Source organism: Atractosteus spatula, assembly GCF_055471065.1.
Source record: "Atractosteus spatula isolate fAtrSpa1 chromosome 10 unlocalized genomic scaffold, fAtrSpa1.hap1 SUPER_10_unloc_3, whole genome shotgun sequence".
Lineage (NCBI taxonomy): Eukaryota > Metazoa > Chordata > Actinopteri > Semionotiformes > Lepisosteidae > Atractosteus > Atractosteus spatula.
The window spans coordinates 1,956,907-1,980,541 of NW_028296623.1; the positions used below are offsets into that span (position 1 = coordinate 1,956,907).

The window sequence follows — 23,635 nt, forward strand, 5'->3', positions numbered from 1 at the left end:
AGGAGGGGGGTTTAATCCTCGCTCTCGCTACTGTTTGAAATGCCAAAGACGCGTAATAGAGATTTTTGCAGATGTTTTTTTTATGCTCCACTATACATTACAATAATGAAAACAAATCAATTAGAAATATGCAATACAACGTCGGTTCCCGAAAATACAATCTGTTTTACACAGACATCATTGCTTTTGAGGTAATCCAGATTTTGAAGACAACTGCGCTCTAGCTCTGGAAAATATTACTCAAAGGTTGGAAAGTACAACACGTTTGTACGTTTGACGTTTACAACAGGTAACATGGCACTTCTCCAGCAAAGCAACTCAGGTTAGTGAACTACTGGTGTATTCAATGCACCTCCATTCATCCATCACTTGTCAGGGTGGTTGAGTGTTCTAAAGCATCATTCAAAGCGCTTTACAGGTAATGGGGACTCCCCTCCACCACCACCAAAGCACCATGATAAAATACTTGTGTTTTTCTAGCTCTCACGGGTAATCTTGTCTCCAGATCGAGGTTTTGGTTCAAATCCCACTCCTACCAGCTACTCTTTTTCCCTGTTACATTTTTCCCACCTTGATGTGCTCGCTGACAATGACAGGAGAAAGAAAACGGAGAAACTGGTTAGCAGACACATGATGGGCAGGAAGATTCATGAACTATTAGATGTGATTAGCAGAAAGTCAACTATAAATAGACTTCGTGCATTAAGAACTGTTTGCGTTGCCTGTAATCTAGGTAAGATTTATGGTAAGGTATGCATTCAAATGTGAAAGACTATAATAATGTAAAACCAGGAGAAGACTTATTAAAACATCCTGTTTTCCTTGCGGTTTCTAATGTATTTTATTAAATGGGGGCTTTGTGAAATCAACTTTTAGCCTCTTGGAATGCAGTCACTCTCCCCGGTCTAAATACCATTATGTAAAATTAGGAAGCAGCAGTATTTTGATAAAGTGCGGTGTTCCTTTATCACAGTAACACAACAGTAAACAGTAAACGCTAGGTGTTTATAATTACTCGGGAGCAGATCACCCTCAATTTAGAAAAAAACCTTTGCTCGTCCCTTGCTTTCACAGCGATATCTGAATCGAGCCCCATAGCGTTAAGAAAGCTAAATTACACAAAGCTCATATGACATTGGGAGTCACTGTACCCTATCACGTCCTGCTTGCACTGTCCTACTAAAAGATTAGAGGGATCAGAAAGGACACAAACAACCCATGAATCAACGATTTTGAACTTAAGGGTCGCAAGCTCTACCGACTGCGCCTCTTGTTCCTCTATTACAACAGTAAAATTACTAGGGTTGATTCAACATATAGTAAGCTGACCCCCTCCCAGCGACGGCACGGTGGCCAAGTGGTAAGGCGTCGGTCTCGTAAACCGAAAATCGCGGGTCCGAACCCCGTCCGTGCCTCTTTTATTCACCGCCACGTTCCTTTATCTAAGTCGACAAGTAACATGGAAACGTCTCTTCTTGTTACTCTTTCTGTGGAAGCGCACAGTTTCCTGTTAAAGCCAGAACGTATTGCGGAAATCTAATATATGAAATTTGTTAAGAACTTGATTGGCTTTTCACAGAGAAAAACGAGAAAACCTCTTTTTCAGAAGTGGGATTCGAACAAAAAACCCGAAGGGAAACTGTGACGTGAACGCAACGCCTTAGACCCCCAGCCAACTTGCCTGTGGTGTTTATATTGAATTATATGTTTTATGTCTTTCTACTCGTTGATGAGGAAAAAAACTGAAATCATGTAATTAGGGAAATCTATTTTTTTCATGTGGAAAACTAGCACAAGCAAATGTAAAGTTTAGAGCAGCGCTCAATAAAAACGATCAGAAACCTAAAGCGCTACTTATGCGGATCAGTACATTCCCATACCAGTTGTTCTGCAGAAGAAATAAGAATAGCCGAACTGAAAGACGTTGTATTGCATATTTCTAATTGGTTTATTTTCCTGATTGCAATGTATTGTGAAGCATAAAAGCCAGCTGCATCAATCTCTATTACGCGTCATTTTTTGAAGGCGTTTCAAATAGCAGTCAGTGCAGTATTAACGTTTTTGGAGCTTGTATTACATTGTAAACAATCTTATTTAAATAAGTCTAAATTCGCACACTGTTATTTAGACAGCGCAAACCAGTCTGACCTCCTTCAACTTTCTGTGCCCGCTGAGTAGATCTTAAAGCAGCTGCAGCCAGAGTAGCCGTAATGGCAACACCGCGGGAGTTCAGCTTTTCTTATTTCTTCTGCAGAAGCACCGGCATCAGAATATACTGATCCACATAAGTAGCGCTTTCGGCTTCTGATGGTTTTTATTGAGCGCTGCTCTTAACTTTTGAACATTTGCTCAGACTAGTTTTCCCCATGAAAAAAAGACAGTTCCCAAATTACATGATTTCACTTTTTTTCCCCCTATCAACAAGTAGAAATAAATAAAACATAATACAATATAAAAACTACAGACAGGATGGCTGGTGGTCTAAGGCGTTGTGTTAAGATCGCAGTTTCCCCTGGAGACGTTTGTTCAAATCTTACTTCCGACAAAGAGCCTGTCTCGTTAGAGTAGAAACGACAGAATCTCTAAGTAGAAAACATTTCCACAACATCTCGCATTTCACGTGTTTAATGTTAATTGTCTTAGTGGTTGTTTCGGTGAATGTTGGCTCTCTTCTCTTGCAGGGTGACGGCAAACTTCTTCAGAGAGGGAGTCTCCCACGCACGGCTTTTCTTTATCAGGACCGAAGGTAACAGAGACAGACTTCAAACTCAAATGAATTACTTCTTGAGCATTTATGACCGTTAAAAAGCTGAGAGCAGAAGAAAAAGTCATTGGAAATTAAGAAATGTCTGCTGACAGTAATCATAACTCATGCTCAACTACGGACAAGCGTTCCTTGTTAGTACAGTGTTGAGTACCCCCGCTTGTCGCGCGGAAGACCGGGGTACGTTTCGGTGACAGGGTGCTGGTTTAATTTTTTAACAACCTGACTTCAGTTAAAAACTGTGTACTGTTTACTAAGTTTCAGACTAGTTATTGCGGTAGAATATGGAGATCATCTCTAGCTCTGAGCTCAACTGCAACAAGAAGTCGTGATGAACAAAATCAGAGCCCAGCTCAGGTGCTCAGGACTCAGGACATTGTTGTGGTTCTAATTAGCACAACAATGGGATACTTATTGGAAATAGTCCCAAAACAAGCACGTCTGGCAGCTAGTAGACCCCTGTAATAATTTTGCAGTGACAGAACACTTTGAAGATTTGCAATCTATTTAAATATGAATTTTCTAAATTTCAGTTCTCTTTACTCCCTGGCATAACTGAACTCTCACCTTCACATACTAAAGGCATTACATGCATTAGCTGCGATAATGCTTCTAAGAAACACAGAATGACATTTAGTTTTGTTCCTCATTTCCCCCAAGAAAAAAAAAAGGAGTAAATTTCCGCCTGGAATGATTGATGCCCCATCAAACATGTTTTAATATCCCCGGAAGTTTATACAGTAGAATCCTGGTTTGTGGCTTAAATTCAAGGTAAAAAATACTAAGGAAATGAGTTGGAAACAATGTCGATCTGGGATTTTACTCATCCGGAACATTTCACTACATTGGGCAGTATGTGCCAGAGAGAAGCTCCTGATATCAATTCGGTTGCTCAGTTGGTAGAGTGGGGAACTGTAATGGAAACACTTGGGAATCCTTAGGTTGTTGGTTCGACTCTAGCTTGAAGGAAGGTGCTTTTTGTGTATTTTAATCAAAGAGTTAAAATAGTGAATCTGTTTAATTCAGTCGTTGATCAAAAGCTCAATAAACGACAAATCAAAGGCTCCTGTTCCGAATTCAGCTCCCGTCTGATTGTCTTGTTTTGGCCAAGATCTGATCTATGAATTAAGGGACTACTCTGTCTGCTTTGTAATTCAAAATTACATTTTGTAATGCAAATGTCAAGTTTTTTGTAGATATAAAGGTGTTCTCTGTTTTCAAAGGATAGCTACTTAATTGGCTTTATGATTTGGTATTGATTTTGTATCGTTGTATTATTAACTTTGTGCTTTCTGTGTTTTTATCGTATTGTGGACTTATTTTTTAAACAAATGCTTACAAAGGCAGACACGGCACACATCTGTTTATACCAGTGGTGAATTGTACATTTTTATTAAGTACAATATACTGTGCACTTCTGGGAGTACAACAGGTTTGATATAAAGTGGCAAAAATATAAAAGGGGAAAATACCCCAGACTGCGTGTAAAGCCCTCGTTGTGGCTGTTGTTTTATTATTAGATAAAAATGGCGTACTGTGCACGAAATGTTGCAGAAACACAATCTGATATTTTAATAACTATTATTTTAATAATTTGAAAAGTATGAGGCCCCAGATCCAAGTCTTCGGTTCTGATTTTTTAAACATGATATCTTCCCTTCCTCTCGATGTGAGGAATTGTTTTTTTTCACATTGCGATCCAAAGAGCCTCAGACGCACAGTCTAACAGTAACCAAACCAGAATGTATTCTGCGTGGACCCGGACTGAGCTCATTCTCACTCCCTGTGCTGAAAACAGAATTATCTCTTCCCCGAACATCGTCTACAGATCACTTGTGTGCTTTTAACCTTCTCGCAGCTAGAGGCGAGACTGAAGCTGGAGATGTGAAGGCACCCGCTGGTGCATCTTTTCCAAATTTCACAATCGCGACTTCTCTTTTTTTTAAAAAGTAGATATTAGCCCTGAAAAAAGCATTAGTTTACATTAATCGATTTTGAATCAAATATTATATTTTTATTGCAATTTACATAATAATAATAATTATTATTATTATCGCTTACACTTATATAGTGCTTTTCTGGACACTCCACTCAAAGTGCTTTACAGGTAATGGGGACTCCCCTCCACCACCACCAATGTGTAGCCCCACTTGGATGATGCAACGGCAGCCTTAGTGCGCCGGAACGCTTACCACACATCAGCTATCAGTGGGGAGGAGAGCAGAGTGATGAAGCCAATTCATAGATGGGGATTATTAGGAGGCCATGACTGGAAAGGACCAATGGGAAATTGGGCCAGGATGCCGGGGTTACACCCCTACTCTTTCAAGAGATGACCTGGGATTTTTAAAGGCCAGAGAGAGTCAGGACCTCAGTTTTACTTCTCAGCCAACGGACAGCACCTGTTTACAGTTTAGTGTCCCTGTCATAATACTGGGGCATGAGGACCCACATGGACCGCAGGGTGGGCGCCAAGAGACAGAAACCAGATGGTACCGTGTGTCAGGCTTGGCAGCGAGCAGGACAATGACGTCACGGGGACAAAGTAGAGAAAATCAAAACGGTTCTATAAAAGACCTGTTTCAACTGTCAGTTCACAGTCTGGACACTAAATCCACTGAACCAATTTCAAATCTCTCTAACACCTGAGCTGCGGCTTCTTTCGAGTAGTTATTCAGGAGAACATTGTGCTAATCATATAGATGAAACGTTTAATATATTCAGGAGGGTAGCTACGTCAGCATGCATATCTGCAAAGGAACAAGTAATACTGTAGGTTTATTTCATGCTAAAAAGAGAAGAGAGAAAACAAACCTGAAGAAGGTTTCACAGCTGAAACCCTTTCTTGCATAAATTGTAGAACGTGCTGTCACATTTTAGTTGCATAACCACCTCATGACAAATAACCTTTTCAAACCCCTCCAATCTGGCTTCCATCAACTTCACAGCACAGGAACTGCCCTTGTCAAAGTCCCTAATGATCTGCTAATAGCTGCTGATTCTGGTTCTCTTTCTATACTCATCCTTTTTGATCTCAGTGCTGCATTTGACACTGTTGACCATGACAACTTTCTTGTCTTGAGACTGTTTGGAGTTTCTGACACTGTCTCAAATGGTTCAAGTCTTACCTCACTGATCGCTGTCACTTTGTCTCTCTTAATGGGTACAGGTCTGAAATTGGTCTCGTTAAGTCTGGTGTTCCTCAGGGCTCAATACTGGGCCCCTTGCTCTTCAGCATTTACATGTTTCCACTCGGTCAGATTTTAAGATCACACGGCTTCAGCTATCATTTCTATGCTGATGATACTCAAATATACATCCATACCAAACCTGACACTGATGTGGCTGTCTCTGTTCTATTAAATTGCATATCTGACAAAAACTTGGATGACTCAATTTCCTTTATCTTAACTGAGACAAGACTGAAGTCATGCACCCCCCATCAACTTCATAAAAAACAATCCCATAACCCTATCTGTAGATGGTTCTGTACTTGATCTTCAGCCTAAATTGAAAAACCTTGGGGTGATATTCGATTCTGGATTAAGATTCAACCCATGTGTGCAGCATATTGTCAAACATCTTTTTTTCCACCTCAGAAATATCACTGGACTACGCCCTATGTGATCACTAACTGGGGCTGAAAAGCTAATCAACTTTTCAAATGTTCTTGAGAGAACATTTGTGTTCTCTCAAGTTGACTACTGTAATGCTCTACTTGCTGGGGTATCTATACCTACTTTGAACAAACTGCAGTATGTCCACAATTCAGCAGCTAGAATCCTGACCAGGTCTAGTGCAAGTGATCACATTACTTCTATCCTGAAGTCCTTGCACTGGCTTCCAGTCAAATTTCAGGTAGACTTGAAAATCCTCATGCTCACCTATAAGGCTCTGCATGGCTTGGCATCTCAGTAGCAGTTTGATCTATTATCACCCTACTCCCCACCTTCGCTCTTCTAATTCTGCTCTCCTAACTGTCCCCCAAGCCTGTCTTCACTGTATGGGTGACAGGGCCTTCTCCTGTTATGCCCCCGAGCTCTGGAACTCTATGTCCAAGGATACCAGAGTCACCTTCCCTAAACTCCTTCAAATCCAGACTCAACACCTTGTTCTGTAGAAGAGCTTTACTGAACTGGTTCCATTCTTTACCACTCTGCTTCTGCTTTTCTTCATACCACATACGGGAAGTATTCTTGAAAGGGGAACCCTCACAAATATTTCAGTTAATGGGTCTCACTTCCCTTGAATTTCTCCACTCCATTTCAAACCTATAAACCATAAAGAAACAAGGGGAGGCAGAAGGGTCTTTCACAGCTTTATTGAAATGTTGCCATTACAAGGCAAGTGGAGGCAGGAAAGTCACAAGGGCCAGGCTGGAGCCTTCATTCAGGCACCTGGGGAGGAAGAAGAACAATCCAGCTAAACTGCAGGACACCCACCCCTACAGGAGCTCCTCCTGCCAGACCCTACCTGTCCACTGGCCAACATCTCCAAAGTCCTCTGCTCCCTCCACATCTTCACTGGAGCTCTGAGGGTCTCCCTCCTCATCCTCAGTCCAGTCAGCTCCCACATCCAGAGGACCCTCTACTGGTGCCACAGCCACCCGACTGCTGGTCACCAGGCTCCTGGTACCTGTGGAAAAGCAGCACCCAGGAGTGAGGGATCTGCTATACCCAGAAACCCACAGTGATGCTACTCATCTAAACAGTCCCTTTGTCCAGCATGGGATCATTCCTCAGTTGTCCAAGCATGGTTGTCTCTTGGGCAGAGATGCATCCACCAGGGATAGAGAACCAGACCCACCTTCATTCCGGCTGCCAGCACACCTGGACTCACAGCAGGCACAGACCTCATGGTCACCATACAGCTCCTCCCACCTGAAGGAGAGGAGGACAGGTGAGGCCTCCACCTGGCATGTCCCAGAGCACCCTCAGCAGGCTCCTTGCAGAAGTACCTCTTAGCCTCCCTGTTGTAGGTGCAGGACTTGGTCCCTGGTGTTGCTTTAGCAGGAGCCACAGCCATGACACAGTGCATGTACAGTTCAGTCACTTCATGCTGCAAGAGGGAAGGTCACAGCATTAAGGGATCAAGGCCAATAGAGGGACAGAGAAGGACCTTCTGCCATCTGTGAAGTCAAGCTGGCAGCTCTAGGCACTACAGCTGCCACAGTCTGGTTCACATCTAGATCATGGATGTGAAAGCAGACCATGGATCAGTAGAGCAAGAAGGCTGAGCAGCCTTTGAGAGCAGTACCTTCCTGGACAGCTTCTTCTGGAAGAGGAAGGCATCAATTGTGAAGCGGAGCACATCCTTCTGCTTGGAGGGGACAAACCTGGACAGGCAGCCATCTGCCTTGCTGTCCGCCATGCACCTGGGGACAAGGACAAAGATGAACCCCTGCAGGCTCTCGGAGCTCCTGCCCACCTCCCCTCCCAGAAGGGGCCGTACCCCAAGTTGTCGATCACGGGGAAACGGGGCTGGGAGTGCTGGTCTGGTTTCTCCGTTACGTAACACGAGTGGATGTACAGCCTCTGCTCCACTGTGGCAAAGTAGGCAGTGGCCTGGAAGTACATGGGCTGACCCAGGAAGTACTCATCCTTAGGAGAGAGCCGGACCCAGCGGGCTGGAGAGAGAGGCAGCATTACACCTGCACACAGCACCCCCTGCAGGCAGGAGGAGCCACTCACTCAAGGAGCTTACAGTTGGTGGTGAGCAGGACAAAGCTGTGCTTGTTCTTCAGGTCCTTGAAGAAGGTCCTTCTCCTGGCCCAAGTGGGGACATAGCCAACCTTGTAGGAGTAGTGGAACCTGCAGGACAGAGGGGGATGAGGGGCTTCTGGACACTTTCCCCAGTGGCTTCTCAGCAGCAGCAGAGCCCTGCCTACCTGTTGTAGGAGCACTTGACCGGCACAGAGAAGGGAATGAAGCGATGCACAGGTGCACTGGAGGAGGGCGGGGCATAGCGGAGAGTGTTGGAGTACATCAGGCGGCCCTGGACAACCTGCAGGGTTACAGAGGAAGGGATATTCCCAGGAAAGGCAACCCCGACACTAGCCCTACAGCTCACATCGATACACTGCCTGTAGATGAAGCCCCGCTTACTGATCGCTCGGTGCCACACTCATGAAGCCCATAGATGAAGTAGAAGTAATGGCGTGTGGTTCGGCTGACGCTGCAGTTGCCCAAGGTCACCTCCGATGGCCGACAGCTGAAGCCGAACAGGAGCCGACTGACCCTCACGTACATCCTGCTGGAGTCGCACCACACAGCCACTCCTCGGGTGCCCCCGATGGCCGGGCGAGCCGGCTGCCGCCCTCCCTGGGGAGGAAACAGGACGCTCTTGATGTAGGCGGGTAAGGGCCGGCTGCCGGCTTCAGGCTTCATCTTCTCCTTGTCGAAGTAGGGCGAGTACGCGTCTCTGGACACGGGAAGGCGGCGGAAGTCGGGAGCCAAGGACTGCGAGTCATTCTCGCTTGCAGACAGGTCTTCGGAGGGCGCATCTGCCAGGCTCAAGTCCTCCAACTGGGCTGCGTCTTCGAGAGCCGGGAAGTCGGCCTGGAGCGCTAATTCCCGAGAGTCCAAGCCAGCCGGCCCGGCGGAGATCAGTGCGGGGAGCCCGGCTCCTGCGCACAGGCACAACACAAAGAGAAACGAGCGCATCGCCAAATTGACGTCCCGCTAAACTGCTACAGAAGTAAGACAAGTAAACCCTAAACTGTGTTGAAGCAAGAGCATAAAGTATGAACGCGGTGACTAGGTTTTTATACTGGCAGGACCTGCTACCACACACCTGGTCACACTACCGCTCAATCAACACAATCAGTTACACACAGAGACCCGGATTGTTCTCAGCGTCTAATTTGAACCAGTTCCAGTCTGAGGCGGGACTCCGTGAAGCCGCCTGCACACTTTCCCGTGTGTATCTGACCTCAGCGGAGGAGTTCCACGCAATTTCGACAGAATTAAATCACCCACACGTGTAAAATTTGCTCAGATTAATGTATTGTTCAATTAGTTTCTAATTTCCGAGGACAGTGTGTTAAACTCGCTGTCAGACAGAGTACGGAACATGCGACACGTCCGTCCACACTTTCCTTTATCGAGGGGGCTGTTCTATCAACACGTACCGCAATGAAAATAATTTTACTATTTTTCATGTGTAATTGCATGTCATATTAAAATGTGTAATACAAGCATTCCTTTGCTTTCCAGTAAAGAAATACTGATCAGCTTTTGACATGATCTGATAATAATTTGTCTGATTTTCCAAAGATTGCTTTTGCTTCGCAGCACTGAGAACCAATGGAAGCCCGTTTCCGCCAGGGAGTAAAAAAAAAACGCGATATGGTATCTCAGAATTGTGACTTAGAATCTCAGAATTGCGACCTAAAAACTCAGAATTGCGACTTAGTAACTCAGAAATGCGACTTAAAAACTCAGAATTCCGGCTTTATCTCTCGTAATTGCGACTTTATCTCTCACATTTGCGTCTTCGAAATAGCCCATATTTCATTGTCTGTCCTTCTGTTATTGTAACGGATTCGGGTTCCAGGGCTTGTGCCCCCGCCGCTCCCACCCTACTTCGTGTCTCACTGTATTGGTTCGAACCCAGGCCTTGCTAGCTGAGCTAAAGAAGACCTTCTTTTTTAAGTAGAAAAGGACATACAATGGAAATATGTAAAAAGTATAAGTTTCAGATTTTATAATTGTGAATTCCTCTGGATGTGAAGTGTCTATTTCTCTATCTTATATCATATTCTGTCTCCGCTTTTGTATTTCTGGTGTTTCAATATTTTTTTTAAAAAAAGCCCACCGTCCACTATTCCATCCGGGTACTATGGAAGCCTCACTGGCGGAAATGGGATTCCATAAAAAATAATGTAATTAATTTGATTTTTATCAGGGCACTGTACAAGACAAGTCTTCAGGCCTATAGATCCTATGATCTTGTACGATTCATCAATATAGTGTAACGGAACGGCCGACATACAATTTGTAGTTCAGGTGGGTAGCTGCGTCAGCATGCGTAGGCTGCAAAGGAACAAGTAATAGGTTTATTCCATGCTGAAAAAAGGAAGAAAGAAAACACAACGTTTCAGCCGAAACGTGTTTTCTTTCTTCTTTTTTTTTCAGCATGGAATAAACCTATTACTTGTTCATTTGCGACATACAATTTGTACGATCTGGTTGCAGTGTGGTGAGGGCACCGCCCTCCCCTGCGCATAACAGGGATGCTGGCCGCCGGGGCTAAAGAAAGTGTTCTTTAGCTCAGCTGGCAAGACCTGGGTTCGAGCCAATGCAGTGAGGCACGAACTAGAGTGGGAGTATCAAGGGTACAAGCCCTAGAACCCGAATCCGGCATAATAACAAAATGACAGACAATTAAATATGGGTTATTTCGAAGTTGCAAATGTGAGAGAGAAAGTCGGAGTTGTGAGTTACTAAGTCGCAATTCTGAGTTACTTAGTCGGAATTCTGAGATACCATAGCGCGTTTTTTTTAACTCCCTGCCGGAAACGGGCTTTCATACATTTCAATTAGTCTGATCAGTGTAGGACAAGTTAATGTAGAATCATTACTATGTCTGTCTGTCTCTTGTTTGTATATAAATGAATGTCTTTGACAACTTAATGTTAGTTTTTAATTTAGTTTTACGATGTAGGTCATGCGTTAACATATGCACGAGCATACGAAATGTCTCACTCCTGATTCAGCTCATGCTCCATAGGAGAGAAGAGATTCCTCCTGCTTCTCGTACAATTATATCAGAACAGAAGCCCGTGTCACCCAGCTCTGATTCAAGAGCGACTCGCATCTTCAGCCTTTTTTTATTCGTGATCCTAATTTTCTTTAGTTATGATCAATATTGAACTTTTTCTAAATGAAACGACAATAATCAAACATGCAGGCAGATTTTTAAAAAGTTTTAGGAGCTGACAGGGTGCCCCTTTGGAATAGTTGTCAGAAAATGTGAGAAAAGGAAAGGTACGTAAGCTCTCACACACAGCATTAGAGATTGGCATCTGATTGAAAAAAAACTACCTGTCTCCCCAGCATTTAACGGTGCTGTTGTTTTGATTTTACGTATTGTTAGCATTTTAATGAATTGTTAAAAGATTAATACACAAATCGCTAAATAAGAAAACGTAAAAACCCTAGCTTTAAGCAATTGGCCATTCATATTCCTGAATTTTAAATCCCTGTGTTTATCTGTATCCGAATGCCTGGTGCAGCTATTTTGAAAGCAGAGTCTATGATTTACTGTATTGCAGAAGCGTATTGTTGCCACCAAAGAAAAAAAATCCTGAGTTTACAGGAGTGAAAGAGGAAACAAATGCAAACACCGTTTAGAAAAAACACACACGTCTCAGGCCTTAACCATGACAAGGAATGGATTTGAACCTAGACGCGCAGAGCACAATGGATTAGCAATCCAAAAAGTGACTCCTGTTTAATTTTCTTTTCGCTTGCTCGATTTGTAGTACGCTCCTCAATCCTTACAAACGATAAACAAAACGGCTTCATGTGCCACAGCATTCTGCTGCAGGTGCGGTTTGCAACGTGTATTAGGCGAACCCGAATTAAATATTTCAAATATGTGAAGAATTTCATGAAACCTGAAAAAAGATCACAGCCAATGTCAGCAATTCGGAGCCTGTAGGCAGCTTCAACAGAACAAAACGATCTGAAGCCGCAATACTTTCATAGAGTGTATTGTGACACTCTAACCACGTTGTTGCTATTACTGCTACTTCTGCTGCCGTTGCTTTAAACTCTACTCAACGGGCAAGTAAAGTTGTACAAGGAATAGACTACTTTGAGCCGTCCAAATTCCATTATATGAATTTAAGCTTTTTTTATTAATAACAGCATTAGTAACACAATGCGTGCTCAGAAACGTTACTTATTAGCTTATGAAGCAATAGTGTTTCCACAATTTGCGGTCTTCAAAAAGTAAACGCTGAAGTTTTTATACTTCCTTGTGAGCAGATCACCTTTGATTTAGAAAAGGAAAACTTACTCCCCTGTTGGTTTCATTGCAATATGTGAATCGAGATCCAAGCGCTAAGAAAGCTGAAAAACGCAGAAGTCATAAACCCGATTTTAATTTAGATACACATTTTCTAATGCAGCCTTCATTACAAGACAGTCTATTTCTCGAAAGCGTGTTATGTAAAAAAAGAGAAAAACGAAAATAAATGGATGACAATATTTAAAAGATGAAGATTTTACTTTTGAGAAATTGTCATTTTATGTATCTAGACGCTTTTCAACCACTGCTTTTAGAACTTTGCTGTGCTTCCTGAATCATTTTCAGTGTTATAAACTGGGGGTGGAGGTAGCGATCACTTTGTAGAGCAGTTGATAGGCTGGAGCTGTTCAGACTACTCTTGTTTTTTTCGCAAATGCTTCCATCATTTTTCTTTCACGGTAGGACGCGAGTGTGTACATGTGTTTGGTTTTCGTTTCACTGATTCTCATTGAAGATTTGGGAATTAACGACGAAAGAATCAGTAGCCACGAAGGCAGAAGCTTTGGTTCTCAACGATCTTGAAGACACGCCCTTGTAGAGCAGCCTGTGATGATTTGTACTACAAAAGACCAAGTGCTCAGTGACGTCTGCGTTTACCGTTGAAACTTTTCATCCCAGGTGCATAAGCAGTTGTGTTAAACATAGCTGAGTGGCGCAGTAGAAGCGTGCTAGGCCCATAACCCAGAGATTGATGGATCAGAGCCATCCTCTGCTATACACAATTGATAAGCACGCCATCAGTTTAATGAAGTGCATTGAAACTGATTTCTTCTCTCGTGTATGCAAACTTCACACTTACGGCGCACTTTAATCTTTACAAATACGCAGATGCCCAAATGTTTCTTTGGTTGTTCTGAGATCCTTTATAGATTCCTCAAATCCTTCAAATGAACATCCATATCAGCACAATTATGTTTATATATTTTAAAATTAGGGTACATACAACAAAAATATCAATGTACATTTGTTCAGTGCTCATTTAATAATGATTGTCAAGGATTGTCAAGTTCTCCAACAACTCTGTTATAATTTTAAAATATTTTTGCTAAGGATACACAAAGGGTGTATAAGGCATTCTCCCTACAGCCAGCTGAAGATAAAATTCCACATGTGAAAACACTCATTTCCTGCAAAGTTCAAGAGGGTTTTTAGCGGAGATTATGTTCACATTGAAACAATCCGAAGCGCGTCCCTGAGTGGGCTTGAACCACCAGCCCTTTGTTTAATAGCTGTACAGAGACACACTCCCGTTGCATTTCACCATTCACATGTTTGTAGTTAAAGAAAATAAAATGCTGGCATTTTCCTGCCAGCCGGCAGTATTTCTTCGGCACTGACCAAGAATAACCAAGAACTTTATTTCATCTTTCGCAGGCTGTAATTTCCAAAAAAGGAAGTGAATACTTGTATTAAACTAAATCAAGCCGACGGAGATGCACTGCCGTTGTTTTGCTCCACTTTTCATTAAAAGGAGAAAAAATACCTGCTTTTTCTTGCAGTATTTCTTCTGTCCTGATAAGCAAGATTTGTATTTTATCTTTTAGAAGTTGTATGAATTTCTTGAAGTTCAGAAACAACTTGTTCCAGAAAAGAAATGAACAGTTGCTTCAAAGTAAATCAAGACGTACAGTATGTCTCTCTCGCTGTGTGTGCTCTTATCTGTCCATCTCTCTCCTCTTCTCTCACTCTGGCAGTCTGTGCAGAGTATCTGAAGGGGATGTAACACCACTTGGCAAAGAAGAAAAATTCTCAGAGGCAGAATAAAAAATCAACGCCGTACTGCTCTCTATCCTCACAATCCAGAACCAGAAGATATTCAGACAATCAGTGCTGCTACATGAACAATATCAGACAGAACAGCCTGGACACAAGTCACATTTCCCCCTTTTATCCTTTCTCCCAGCCCTCTTAGAGACATAAAAGAGCTCCTGGTTCTCCTCTCTGTGAACTGGGCTCAGGGGTCACTGATCTGGCAGTTGTGGGCTCTGTTCCAGGTCGGAAGCAAGAAGGTTCTATTAACGCTTTCCAGGACTTCCAGCCCTTCAGTATTACTTTCTTTACTGTATATCAGGCTCCAAACATGTTTTTTAAGTGTTTTATAACACAAGTGAGTGTGGAATTATCTTTGTATTTATGTTATAAACATCAGTATTGACACTCTGATCAGTATATTGATTATTAGTAGCCAAAGGCCGATGGTCGTGACTACAATAGTGACCAGTTGACCAGTCTGTAGCTCTGAGCAGTGGGACACAGATCAAACAGAAGAAGACCTGTCTGTGTGTGATTCTACACCAGCCCTGGGATTCAGCTGCTCTCACAAGTGTCTCACAGACAGTCTTATAAATGTACAATTAGATGAAGTCTTGTAACAGTTATACAGTTAATTTAAATCATCAGACTACCTATAGAGCTGAGAGCTGGGTGGAAATAAAACCAGGATACACGTTTTAACCTCCAGGAACATGAGTCTGATCCTCCTGGCTTCTATACTCTGATGATTCGTGTAAAACCCTTGAAAGCGCTTATTTCAGGGACTCGTGCTCGTTCTCTACTGCTCCACACGGGTACACTTTGTAACACATTAATCTGTGAAGTAAACGCTTTTCTTTTTGCAACATTTCGAGTACCTCTGGCATTCATGAAAAAGACACTCAAAAGCAGCAGAGACGCGCTCTGCTCTGTCAGAATAAGCGCTGTGACATTACAGACACCAGCCAGAGTGCCGGGATCAGAGAGAGAGAGACCACGGGAGGTGCACAGAGTGCACGGAGAAGAGTTATTGATCACTTATCTATCGACAACCAATTATTTAAACTGAAGAACCGTAGAAAAATCGATTAACTTCACCGATTGGTGAGTACTGATTCATTTCTTGACCCTGTTTAAGTATCTAGAAAACGGTTAATAAAGACTGTATCAACCAATTACCATAGTGCGTTTAGGGTTAATAATGTTCAATCCGAAATTAAACAATGATTATTCATATTATTATTTAGGTAACTGTATCATAGAGCTAGAAAATGATATTTCAAGTTCATAAATGTATGTAAGTAACAGTTTAAATGCATATTTCCAGTGTTTATAAATCATAAGAATGGTAATCACGGCAACAGGCGCCCCGCGTATAAGTGTCTCGCATTTGTCACAGAGAGCGGTGTGACGTCATGGGTAGCAACTAATACTAATATCAGTGTCTTCATGTTAATATTAGTGAGATTACAACTGGTAGTTTTAATGCTAGTGTTCATGTGAGTATCAATGAAAGTGGCACTACTGATTGTTTTAGTTTTAATGTTCATATTCATGTTAATATAAATTATAATTATAGTGTTACCATTGAAGTATAAGTAGTATTTATATTTGTGTTAGTTATCGTGTATCTGTAGATAAGTGTGTTTGTGGTATCTGTGCGTGTGTGGGTGCGTGTCTGGAAGTGTGTGGTGTCTGTGTGTGTGTGTGGGCTGTGTGTCTGTGAGTGTGTGGGTATGTGTCTGTGAGCTTGTTGTGTCTGTTAGTGTGTGAGCGTGTGGGGTCTCTGAGTGTTTGGTGTCTATGAGTGTGTGTCTATGAGTATGCGTAGTGTCTATTTGTTTCTGTGAATGCATGCCTGAGAATGTGTGTGTATGGTTTGTGTCCGTGAGTGTGTGGTGTCTGTCAGTGTGTAGTTTTATATTTGTAAGTGTATGTGTGGGCATGTCTGTCAGTGTGTGTAGTGTCTATGTGAGTATTAATGATGATAGCATTACTGATAGTTTTAGTTTTAATGCTAGTATTTATGTAATATTAGTGATACTTATAGTGTTAGTGTCAGAGTATTAACACTCATCATCATCATGTTAATTTTCATGAGAGTATTACTGTTATTATAAGTATTATTAGTCTAGTAGTAGTTTTTGTCAGTGTTAGTAACAATGATAGTGTAAGTTTTGGTAATAGTGTTACTGTTGTAATATTAGCAGTATCTGCATTAGTGTTAGTTATAGTGTATCTGTACCTAAGAGTGTATACGGTGTCTATGTGCGTATATAGTGTCTATTTGTGTATCTGTGAGTCTGTGAGTGTATATATGTGAGTGTGTGAGTGTCTTATTGTGTGTATAAAGGTGTGATGTGTCTGTGAGTGTAAATGTGTGTGAGAGTGTAGGCGTACAGTATATCTATTAGTGTGTGTGAATGTGTGTGTAGGTGGGCTTGGGTTCCACTGATGTGTCTGACAGAAGTGACCCATCAACAGGTGTTGAGTTCCAGAGCCGCTTGCAAATAAAAAGACTTTCTAGAGTCCAGAGCAACGTCCAGAGAGCTGTGAGTTCTCTGTTTTTATCAGTATTAGTAATAATGACAGAAGTAATTCCCATGCAAATGATTATTAACCAAAACAGCCATCAGAAAATATCGCCTTTGCAATGATGTCACTCCTCTTCTTCATGAATTTTCTTTAATGACAGGACATTTCTCTGTCTGAGTGCCTGCTGTGAATAGTGTGACAAGCCATTTCTTTCCAATATTTTCTAGTTCAGTTATTTATTTATATACAGAATATTATTCTCGTTAAGAATATTTTACCTGCAAAGTCATAGTGAAACTACTACGGCGAATTAACTTTTTATGGGTGGAAAACGTTCAAAAGACTTAATGCTCCAGGGAAGGCTTGAACACACAACCTCATTATAACTCCACTGTGCACAGCTACACACACTGACCAGCTGTGCCACTGGACCTCTCTAAGGCAGGCTCCTACACCAACTGTAAAACTGGCACAAACGTAGGGCGAAACACGGGGTTTTGGCTGTGGATACATCTCCACATGGGGGAAAGGGACAGTCAAATAGTAAGGAAAATAAAAGAGAAGGAACTGAAATATACAGTATGTGCTCACTGTAATGTAGGAAGAGGTGGTCAACAAGCAAAACAGCTTTGCGGATAATGTGAAGCGACATTGTTTTGTGTCAATTAGCCCATGGATTTCGCTTCATGTGCCTTAACCTGTGCAATTTGTATGATTGTTGAATGAGATTGGTTTCTTCACAAGCCCGGTCAATTGCCAGTGGAGAGCTTGACGACGCACACCTTCATGAAAACTCTCTTTAAGATGATCACACCTTTCATTGTCAAGTCGCCTCCTTTGCATACAATAGTAGCACCAACACTAAGAGAAAGGATGAGAAATGGCTTTTATTAAGTGATTGCAGTGTTTGTTTGACTGAGGATCCTTGTGTGCTGAACTGGCCTCTGGAGAAGTGTAGTGCAGTAAAAGAGAAGATTTGTATCACTCAAGACTAACGGAACAGAACAATACAATTACAATACTTTTATGAGAGTAAATAATACTGGTGCATCACAGTTCTTATAATGGTGAAAATAGGAGCACCTTCTCTACATTTTTGACTGACGTATTTAAACGGCAAGAAATACTATCACTATGCAATTAATTAATGCAGTTGAGCTCCTCTAAATGTTCTAGTCTGATGAAACAATGTATAGAATTAGGTGACAATATCGGAATTCATTCAAATGCACAAGATTAATTTTCAGCAGCAAAAATACGCTCGAAAATATTTTACAAGAAAGAAACCTTACATTCACCCTCTACATTAGCAGAGAACAGTAGGACAGTTAGTGTCACTGGACACTGCATCACAGAGGCTGATCTTTTCGGACTTCAGTGAGTCTTCCGACTTGTCGTAACTGTTGATGAAGCACCTGTTGAATCTCAACCGAGATTTCCTGAGAGATCGTTCAGCGAGCGAGTCCTCCCTCTGGACTCCGCACTGAGCTGAAAGCTGCGTGAATTCCTCACTGTATGTCCTGTACTGTTACATCCGTTCTTGTGTATGTGTTATCTTGTGTTATCTACGTGTAGAAATGTGACAAGAACACATCGAACTTTTTCCATGTGTGAAGGAAAATGCTAAAGAGCCTGAAAACTTTGAACATTTAAGTTCGCGTGCTTTATATACTGTATATTTTTTACTTTACTTTATATGCTTGGGGTGGCTAAGGATCTGTGCCTGTGGCTGGAAGGTTGCTTGTTCAAATCCCTCTGCCGGCAGAGGAATCCTACTCCGTTGGGCTCCTGAGCAAGACCCTTAACCCCAACTGCTCCAGGGCACCATACAATGGCAGACCCTGTGCTCTGACCCCAGGCTCTCTCCTTATCTGTGTGTCTCATGGAGAGCAAGCTGGGGTATGCAAAAAGATAATTCCTAATGCAATAAATTGTAAAGGGTTAATAAAGTGATGTTATTATTATTCCTTACAGCAGAGCAAGCAAATTGTTACAAAAAACACCAGCTAATGTCCACCAGCGAAATTAACATTAATATACTGTAAGGTGCTGTTACTTGGGAGTGTTAATCTACAGATAAATTAAACAAATGGCATTTATAGCTCTAAAGAGGTTAACATAGATGTCTGTAACAGATCTTTTCAGTTCATTGCTGTTCCTCTGACTTGGTGAGCCTTTGGAATTTTAAAAGCGTTTTGCTTGCCTCTCGTGTGGTCTGTGTACCAGTCCATTAAGAGCCCCACTATCACTGTGTCGTGTGTGGTCCTACACAACTACACAGCTATCTACTGGAGTCGTCTTCTGTCCGTTGGTAGTTGAGAACAGATTTAATACGGAGCTGCGCAGAAATTTCTGTGGCAAATATTGCTGCAGAACTAGCCCATGCACAACAACGAAGAGAAAAAGAAATACCACAGTGTTGCCCATAAGAGGGAAAAATAGAAATCAATTGTTCAAACAATTACAACATTCTTACAGTGGTCTCATGTTATTTTTCTTGCCATAAGAACAGTGGGATTGTTCAATTGTATTGTTCCCCAAATGGTTGAATAATAATAATAATGATAATAATAGTGGTGGTAGCTGATCGTTCTTGTCCGTGGCAGAGTGACCTGTGTGAATAAAGTATGTTGATTTATTCTCCACAAGGCATCACTTTAGCGTGGGTTTTAACCCATTCAGTGCTTATTTCAACTAACGCCACGTTCCTTTTTCCAGGTCTTCAAATAGTTTACAATGTAGAGGTATCTTTAGTAATAAGAAAAAAGCTGCACCTCAGAGATCCATCTCACAAAAGCAAAGACTTCTTAAAGTGCACTTATGAGCTGTAGAACCTGAAGGAGTTCTCTCTCCTAGATATTAAACGTGCAGATAATGAAATCAGTGATTTACGATTTCCGCAACCTTCCAATAAATACATCTAAGACATGTAACAAACACATTGTGCAGCTGCAGTGGTGCATTTGGTCAGCGTGCAGTACATAGTGGAGTCATGCGGAGGTTGTGAGTTTAAGCCTCACCAGCGGCAGTTTTGCCTGTGATTTCAGCTGCAGAAACTTGCTGTTGGATTTAGGTTGGTTCTTCTGTTACTTTTTCCGCTCGATGGAGCTTTATTAATGCAGGCACACCTGCTTCCTCTGCATTTTATTTTATCGCTGCTCACAAACCAACATACTGCAGACACCTCTGATACTGTTAATGCTTGTGGGCCACGTGTTCCTGCTGTCAGCCTATTATACCATGTTCATGCGCGTCTAGAAACATTACTGCTCTAGTACAGGAGCGAAAGACTAAACGAAATCACACCCACTTTGAAAAAATCACGTTTGACAAACCATAGGATGACGAGAATGGGATTCTTTGGTTGTTTGAGTACATAAATCAAAGACACTGCATTCAGCATATCCACATCAGGCTCTCGGACAGAGATAAACCCAGAGAAACTCTTCTCATGTTTTAATCTGTAACTGCAGGAATCAACAAATTGTTAATTATCTCAACTTCACTTACAATTTTTAAACAATTTACAAAGCCCACAGTTGATGACATTTGGCTCCGGCACACATCAGTTGCTTGGAATATCATTGTAATATTTAATTTGCTTTCCTGTCACACCACTTTTATTAATAATGAAGTTTATCAATAAACGTTTATTTAAAACATGTCATTTATTATTGATACAGTTTCATTCTGTCTTTATTAGGAGCTGTATCACAGCTAATGCATGTAAAGCCTTCAGAATGCGATGGTGAGAGTTCAGTTATCCCAGGGAGTGGAGAGAACTGAAATTTAGTAAATACATATTTTAATAGAGTGAAAATCTTCAGTGTTCTGTCACTTCAAAAGCAAATTACAGGAGCAGGGATAGAATCCACATAGACATTTGTTCAGTAGGTTGTAAATTCAACACCTTAACCACTCAGCCATCCTGATCACCAGTTTCAGCTGCTCAATTGCTCAGCCATCCTGATTTCACCTTTCCAGCTCTGTGTTACACAGTTCATTGAATATATTAATTTAATAAATTTGTTATATTTTTGAATGGAATGAGACGGTACACTGGTGGTTCCCAGGGGAAAACAGGGTTATTGAGCCATTGGGTATTCTGAGAATAAATTGGGTGGGTGAATGTAACCGTGCGGTAAAGTAAAACAGTCATCTTAGATGAAGCGCTACAGATGCAGCCCCTGAAAGTGTATAAGACTTACATTTATAGTACTGCTGACACAAATGGAGCCTCTACATCAGACCGAAATAGCGATGTGTTCGCTTAATTGTGTGTAGTATCTCCTCATGAAACTGTCTCATTCATCAATGGAAATAGAAGCCATTACAATACGATACATGTTCACCTTCAACCCCGCAGCTGTTGGACGTGCTTGTTTTTGGAATATTTGCAATGAGTACCGAATTAAGAGTTAGGTGTCTTTACTGGTATCTTTTAAACTGTGAGGGACATTCGGTTATATACAAACGGAACAGAGACACAGTAATAATCCTATATTAATGTGTCCTGCATTTTAATTTACTGATCAGATAAATTGAAATGTTCTGATTCAGAGCCCCTGCAGTTTGTGCTAATTATAACCACAATGCCCCTGTGTCCTGAGCACCACACTGAGCACACGTTAAGCTGGGCTCTGACTTTGCTCAGCACGACTGCTTGTTGCAGTTGAGCTCAGAGCTGGAGATGATCTCCATATTCTACTGCACTAACTAGTCCGAAACTTAGTACACAGTACACACTTTCTAAATGAAGTCAGGTTGTTAAAAAATTTCAATCAGCGCCCTGTCACAGAAACGTAACCCGGTCACTCGCGCGACAAGCGAGGTTACTCAGCACTGTACTAACGAGGAGCGCTTGTCCGCAGCTGAGGGTGAGCTCAGTTTACTGTCAGCAGACATTTCCTCTTTTCCAAAGACGTTGTCGACTTCTCTCAGCTTTTTAAAGACGGTCATAAACGCTCATGAAGTAATTAATGTCAGTTTGAAGTCTGTCTCTGTTGCCTCGGCTCTTGATGAAGAAAAACCGTGCGTGGGAGACTCCCTCTCTAAAGAAGTTTGCCGTCACCCTGCAAGAGAGAAGAGCCATCCATCACCGAGGCAACCACTGAGACAATTAACATTAAACACGTGAAATGCGAGATGTTGTGATTTTTTCCCACTTAAAGCTTCTATCGTTTCTACTCTAACGAGAAAAAGAGTACTTATTAGAAGTACGATTTGAACAAACGTCTCCAGAGGAAACTGCGACCTGAACGCCTTAGACCATCAGCCATCTTGCCTTTAGTTCTTATAATGAATTATGTATTTTATTTCTTTCTCCTCGTTGCTCATGGAATAATGTAATTAGAGAAATTTCTTTTTTCATGAGGAAAACCAGCACAAGCAAATGTAAAGTTTAGAGCAGCGCTCAATAAAAACGATCAGAAACGAAAGCGCTTATTTTGCGGATCAGTATATTCCGATACCGCTGGTTCTGCAGAAGAAATAAGAAAAGCCGGACTCCTAACACTGTGTTGCCATTAAGGCTACTTTTTGAACGTGATTATTAGAGACCTGTTGAATCTCCACCGGGGTTTCTTGAGAGATCGTTCAGCGAGCCAGTAATAAAAAACTACTTCGCTCAATCTCTGCTGTCACTATAAACTCGGACGTGATGTTCCGCAGATGTGCAGTGTGTGCTTTTCCTCTTGTTGTATTCAAGAGTACTCGCTGTGTGAGCTCCTCACTGCGTTTCCTTTACTTTTCCTGTGATTATCTACGTGGAGTGCGGTGACAAAATAGTCTTGAACATTTTCGGTTTGTGAAAGGAAACACTAAAGAAAATACAAGTGATGAACTTTTAAAATAACCACAGTACAGCTAGTAGAGGGAATGATAAAAGATGGTTTAGAATGACATTCACAATAGAATACAGCTAGAAGAGTGGAAGACAAAATACGAATTATAATGAAATCCACAATACACTTAAGGAAAACACAAACGCCCAAACAGGGACTTGAACCCTGGACCCTCAGATTAAAAGTCTGATGCTCTACCGACTGAGCTATCCGGGCTCTGGAAAACAAACGACCCTGTCGGGATCCTCGTAAGTCACATGTCTCTTCTTGTGCCGAAGCGCAGTCATACCTGACCCGTCTGGAATGACCACTGACAGACTTTATCCAGAAGCGACGGCACCTCACCCAGTAGAATGAGTGAGAAATACAGCATGATATGGGGAGGTAAGGGGCTCCCACAATTAATCTTTCCTCACATTACTGATTTTTTCAATAGCATTTTGACCTTTTTTCACATTCAGATTTTTTCGCATTTAATAAGATCTTTTAATCAACAACATTAAGAAAGAAAACAAATGTTTTCTTTCTTAATGTTGTTAAGAAACATTTCAAGATGGCGCCGTGTTAGTGGCAGCCTGCTACAGCAGCTCTGTGTCTATTTGTTGTCTTTTTGTTTCTTTCAGTTAGTTAATGCTAGTGTGTTAGTGTTTTTTCCTCATACCTTTGCCGGCAACTAGATTTGCGATCACAACATGATGGATACTAG

General features: G+C 41.8%; 1 protein-coding gene and 2 non-coding genes across 3 annotated transcripts; 1 reads left to right on the plus strand and 2 right to left on the minus strand.

Annotated features, from left to right (window-relative positions):
* Positions 1 to 1,343: 1,343 nt before the first annotated feature.
* trnat-cgu (transfer RNA threonine (anticodon CGU)) lies at positions 1,344 to 1,415 on the plus strand. Its single transcript has one exon. It is a non-coding gene; the product is annotated as a tRNA-Thr (tRNA).
* A 5,793-nt stretch (positions 1,416 to 7,208) lies between these two features.
* On the minus strand, positions 7,209 to 9,426 carry LOC148812484 (zona pellucida sperm-binding protein 3-like). Its single transcript, XM_088908636.1, has 8 exons — positions 8,869 to 9,426; positions 8,652 to 8,767; positions 8,468 to 8,574; positions 8,216 to 8,390; positions 8,021 to 8,138; positions 7,722 to 7,822; positions 7,571 to 7,644; positions 7,209 to 7,399 (listed from the first exon to the last, which is right to left on the minus strand). The coding sequence occupies exons 1-8, from the start codon at positions 9,424 to 9,426 to the stop codon at positions 7,209 to 7,211; spliced, it is 1,440 nt and encodes a 479-aa protein (XP_088764762.1).
* Positions 9,427 to 23,072: 13,646 nt separating this feature from the next.
* On the minus strand, positions 23,073 to 23,145 carry trnak-uuu (transfer RNA lysine (anticodon UUU)). The gene has a single exon. It is a non-coding gene; the product is annotated as a tRNA-Lys (tRNA).
* Positions 23,146 to 23,635: the final 490 nt, after the last annotated feature.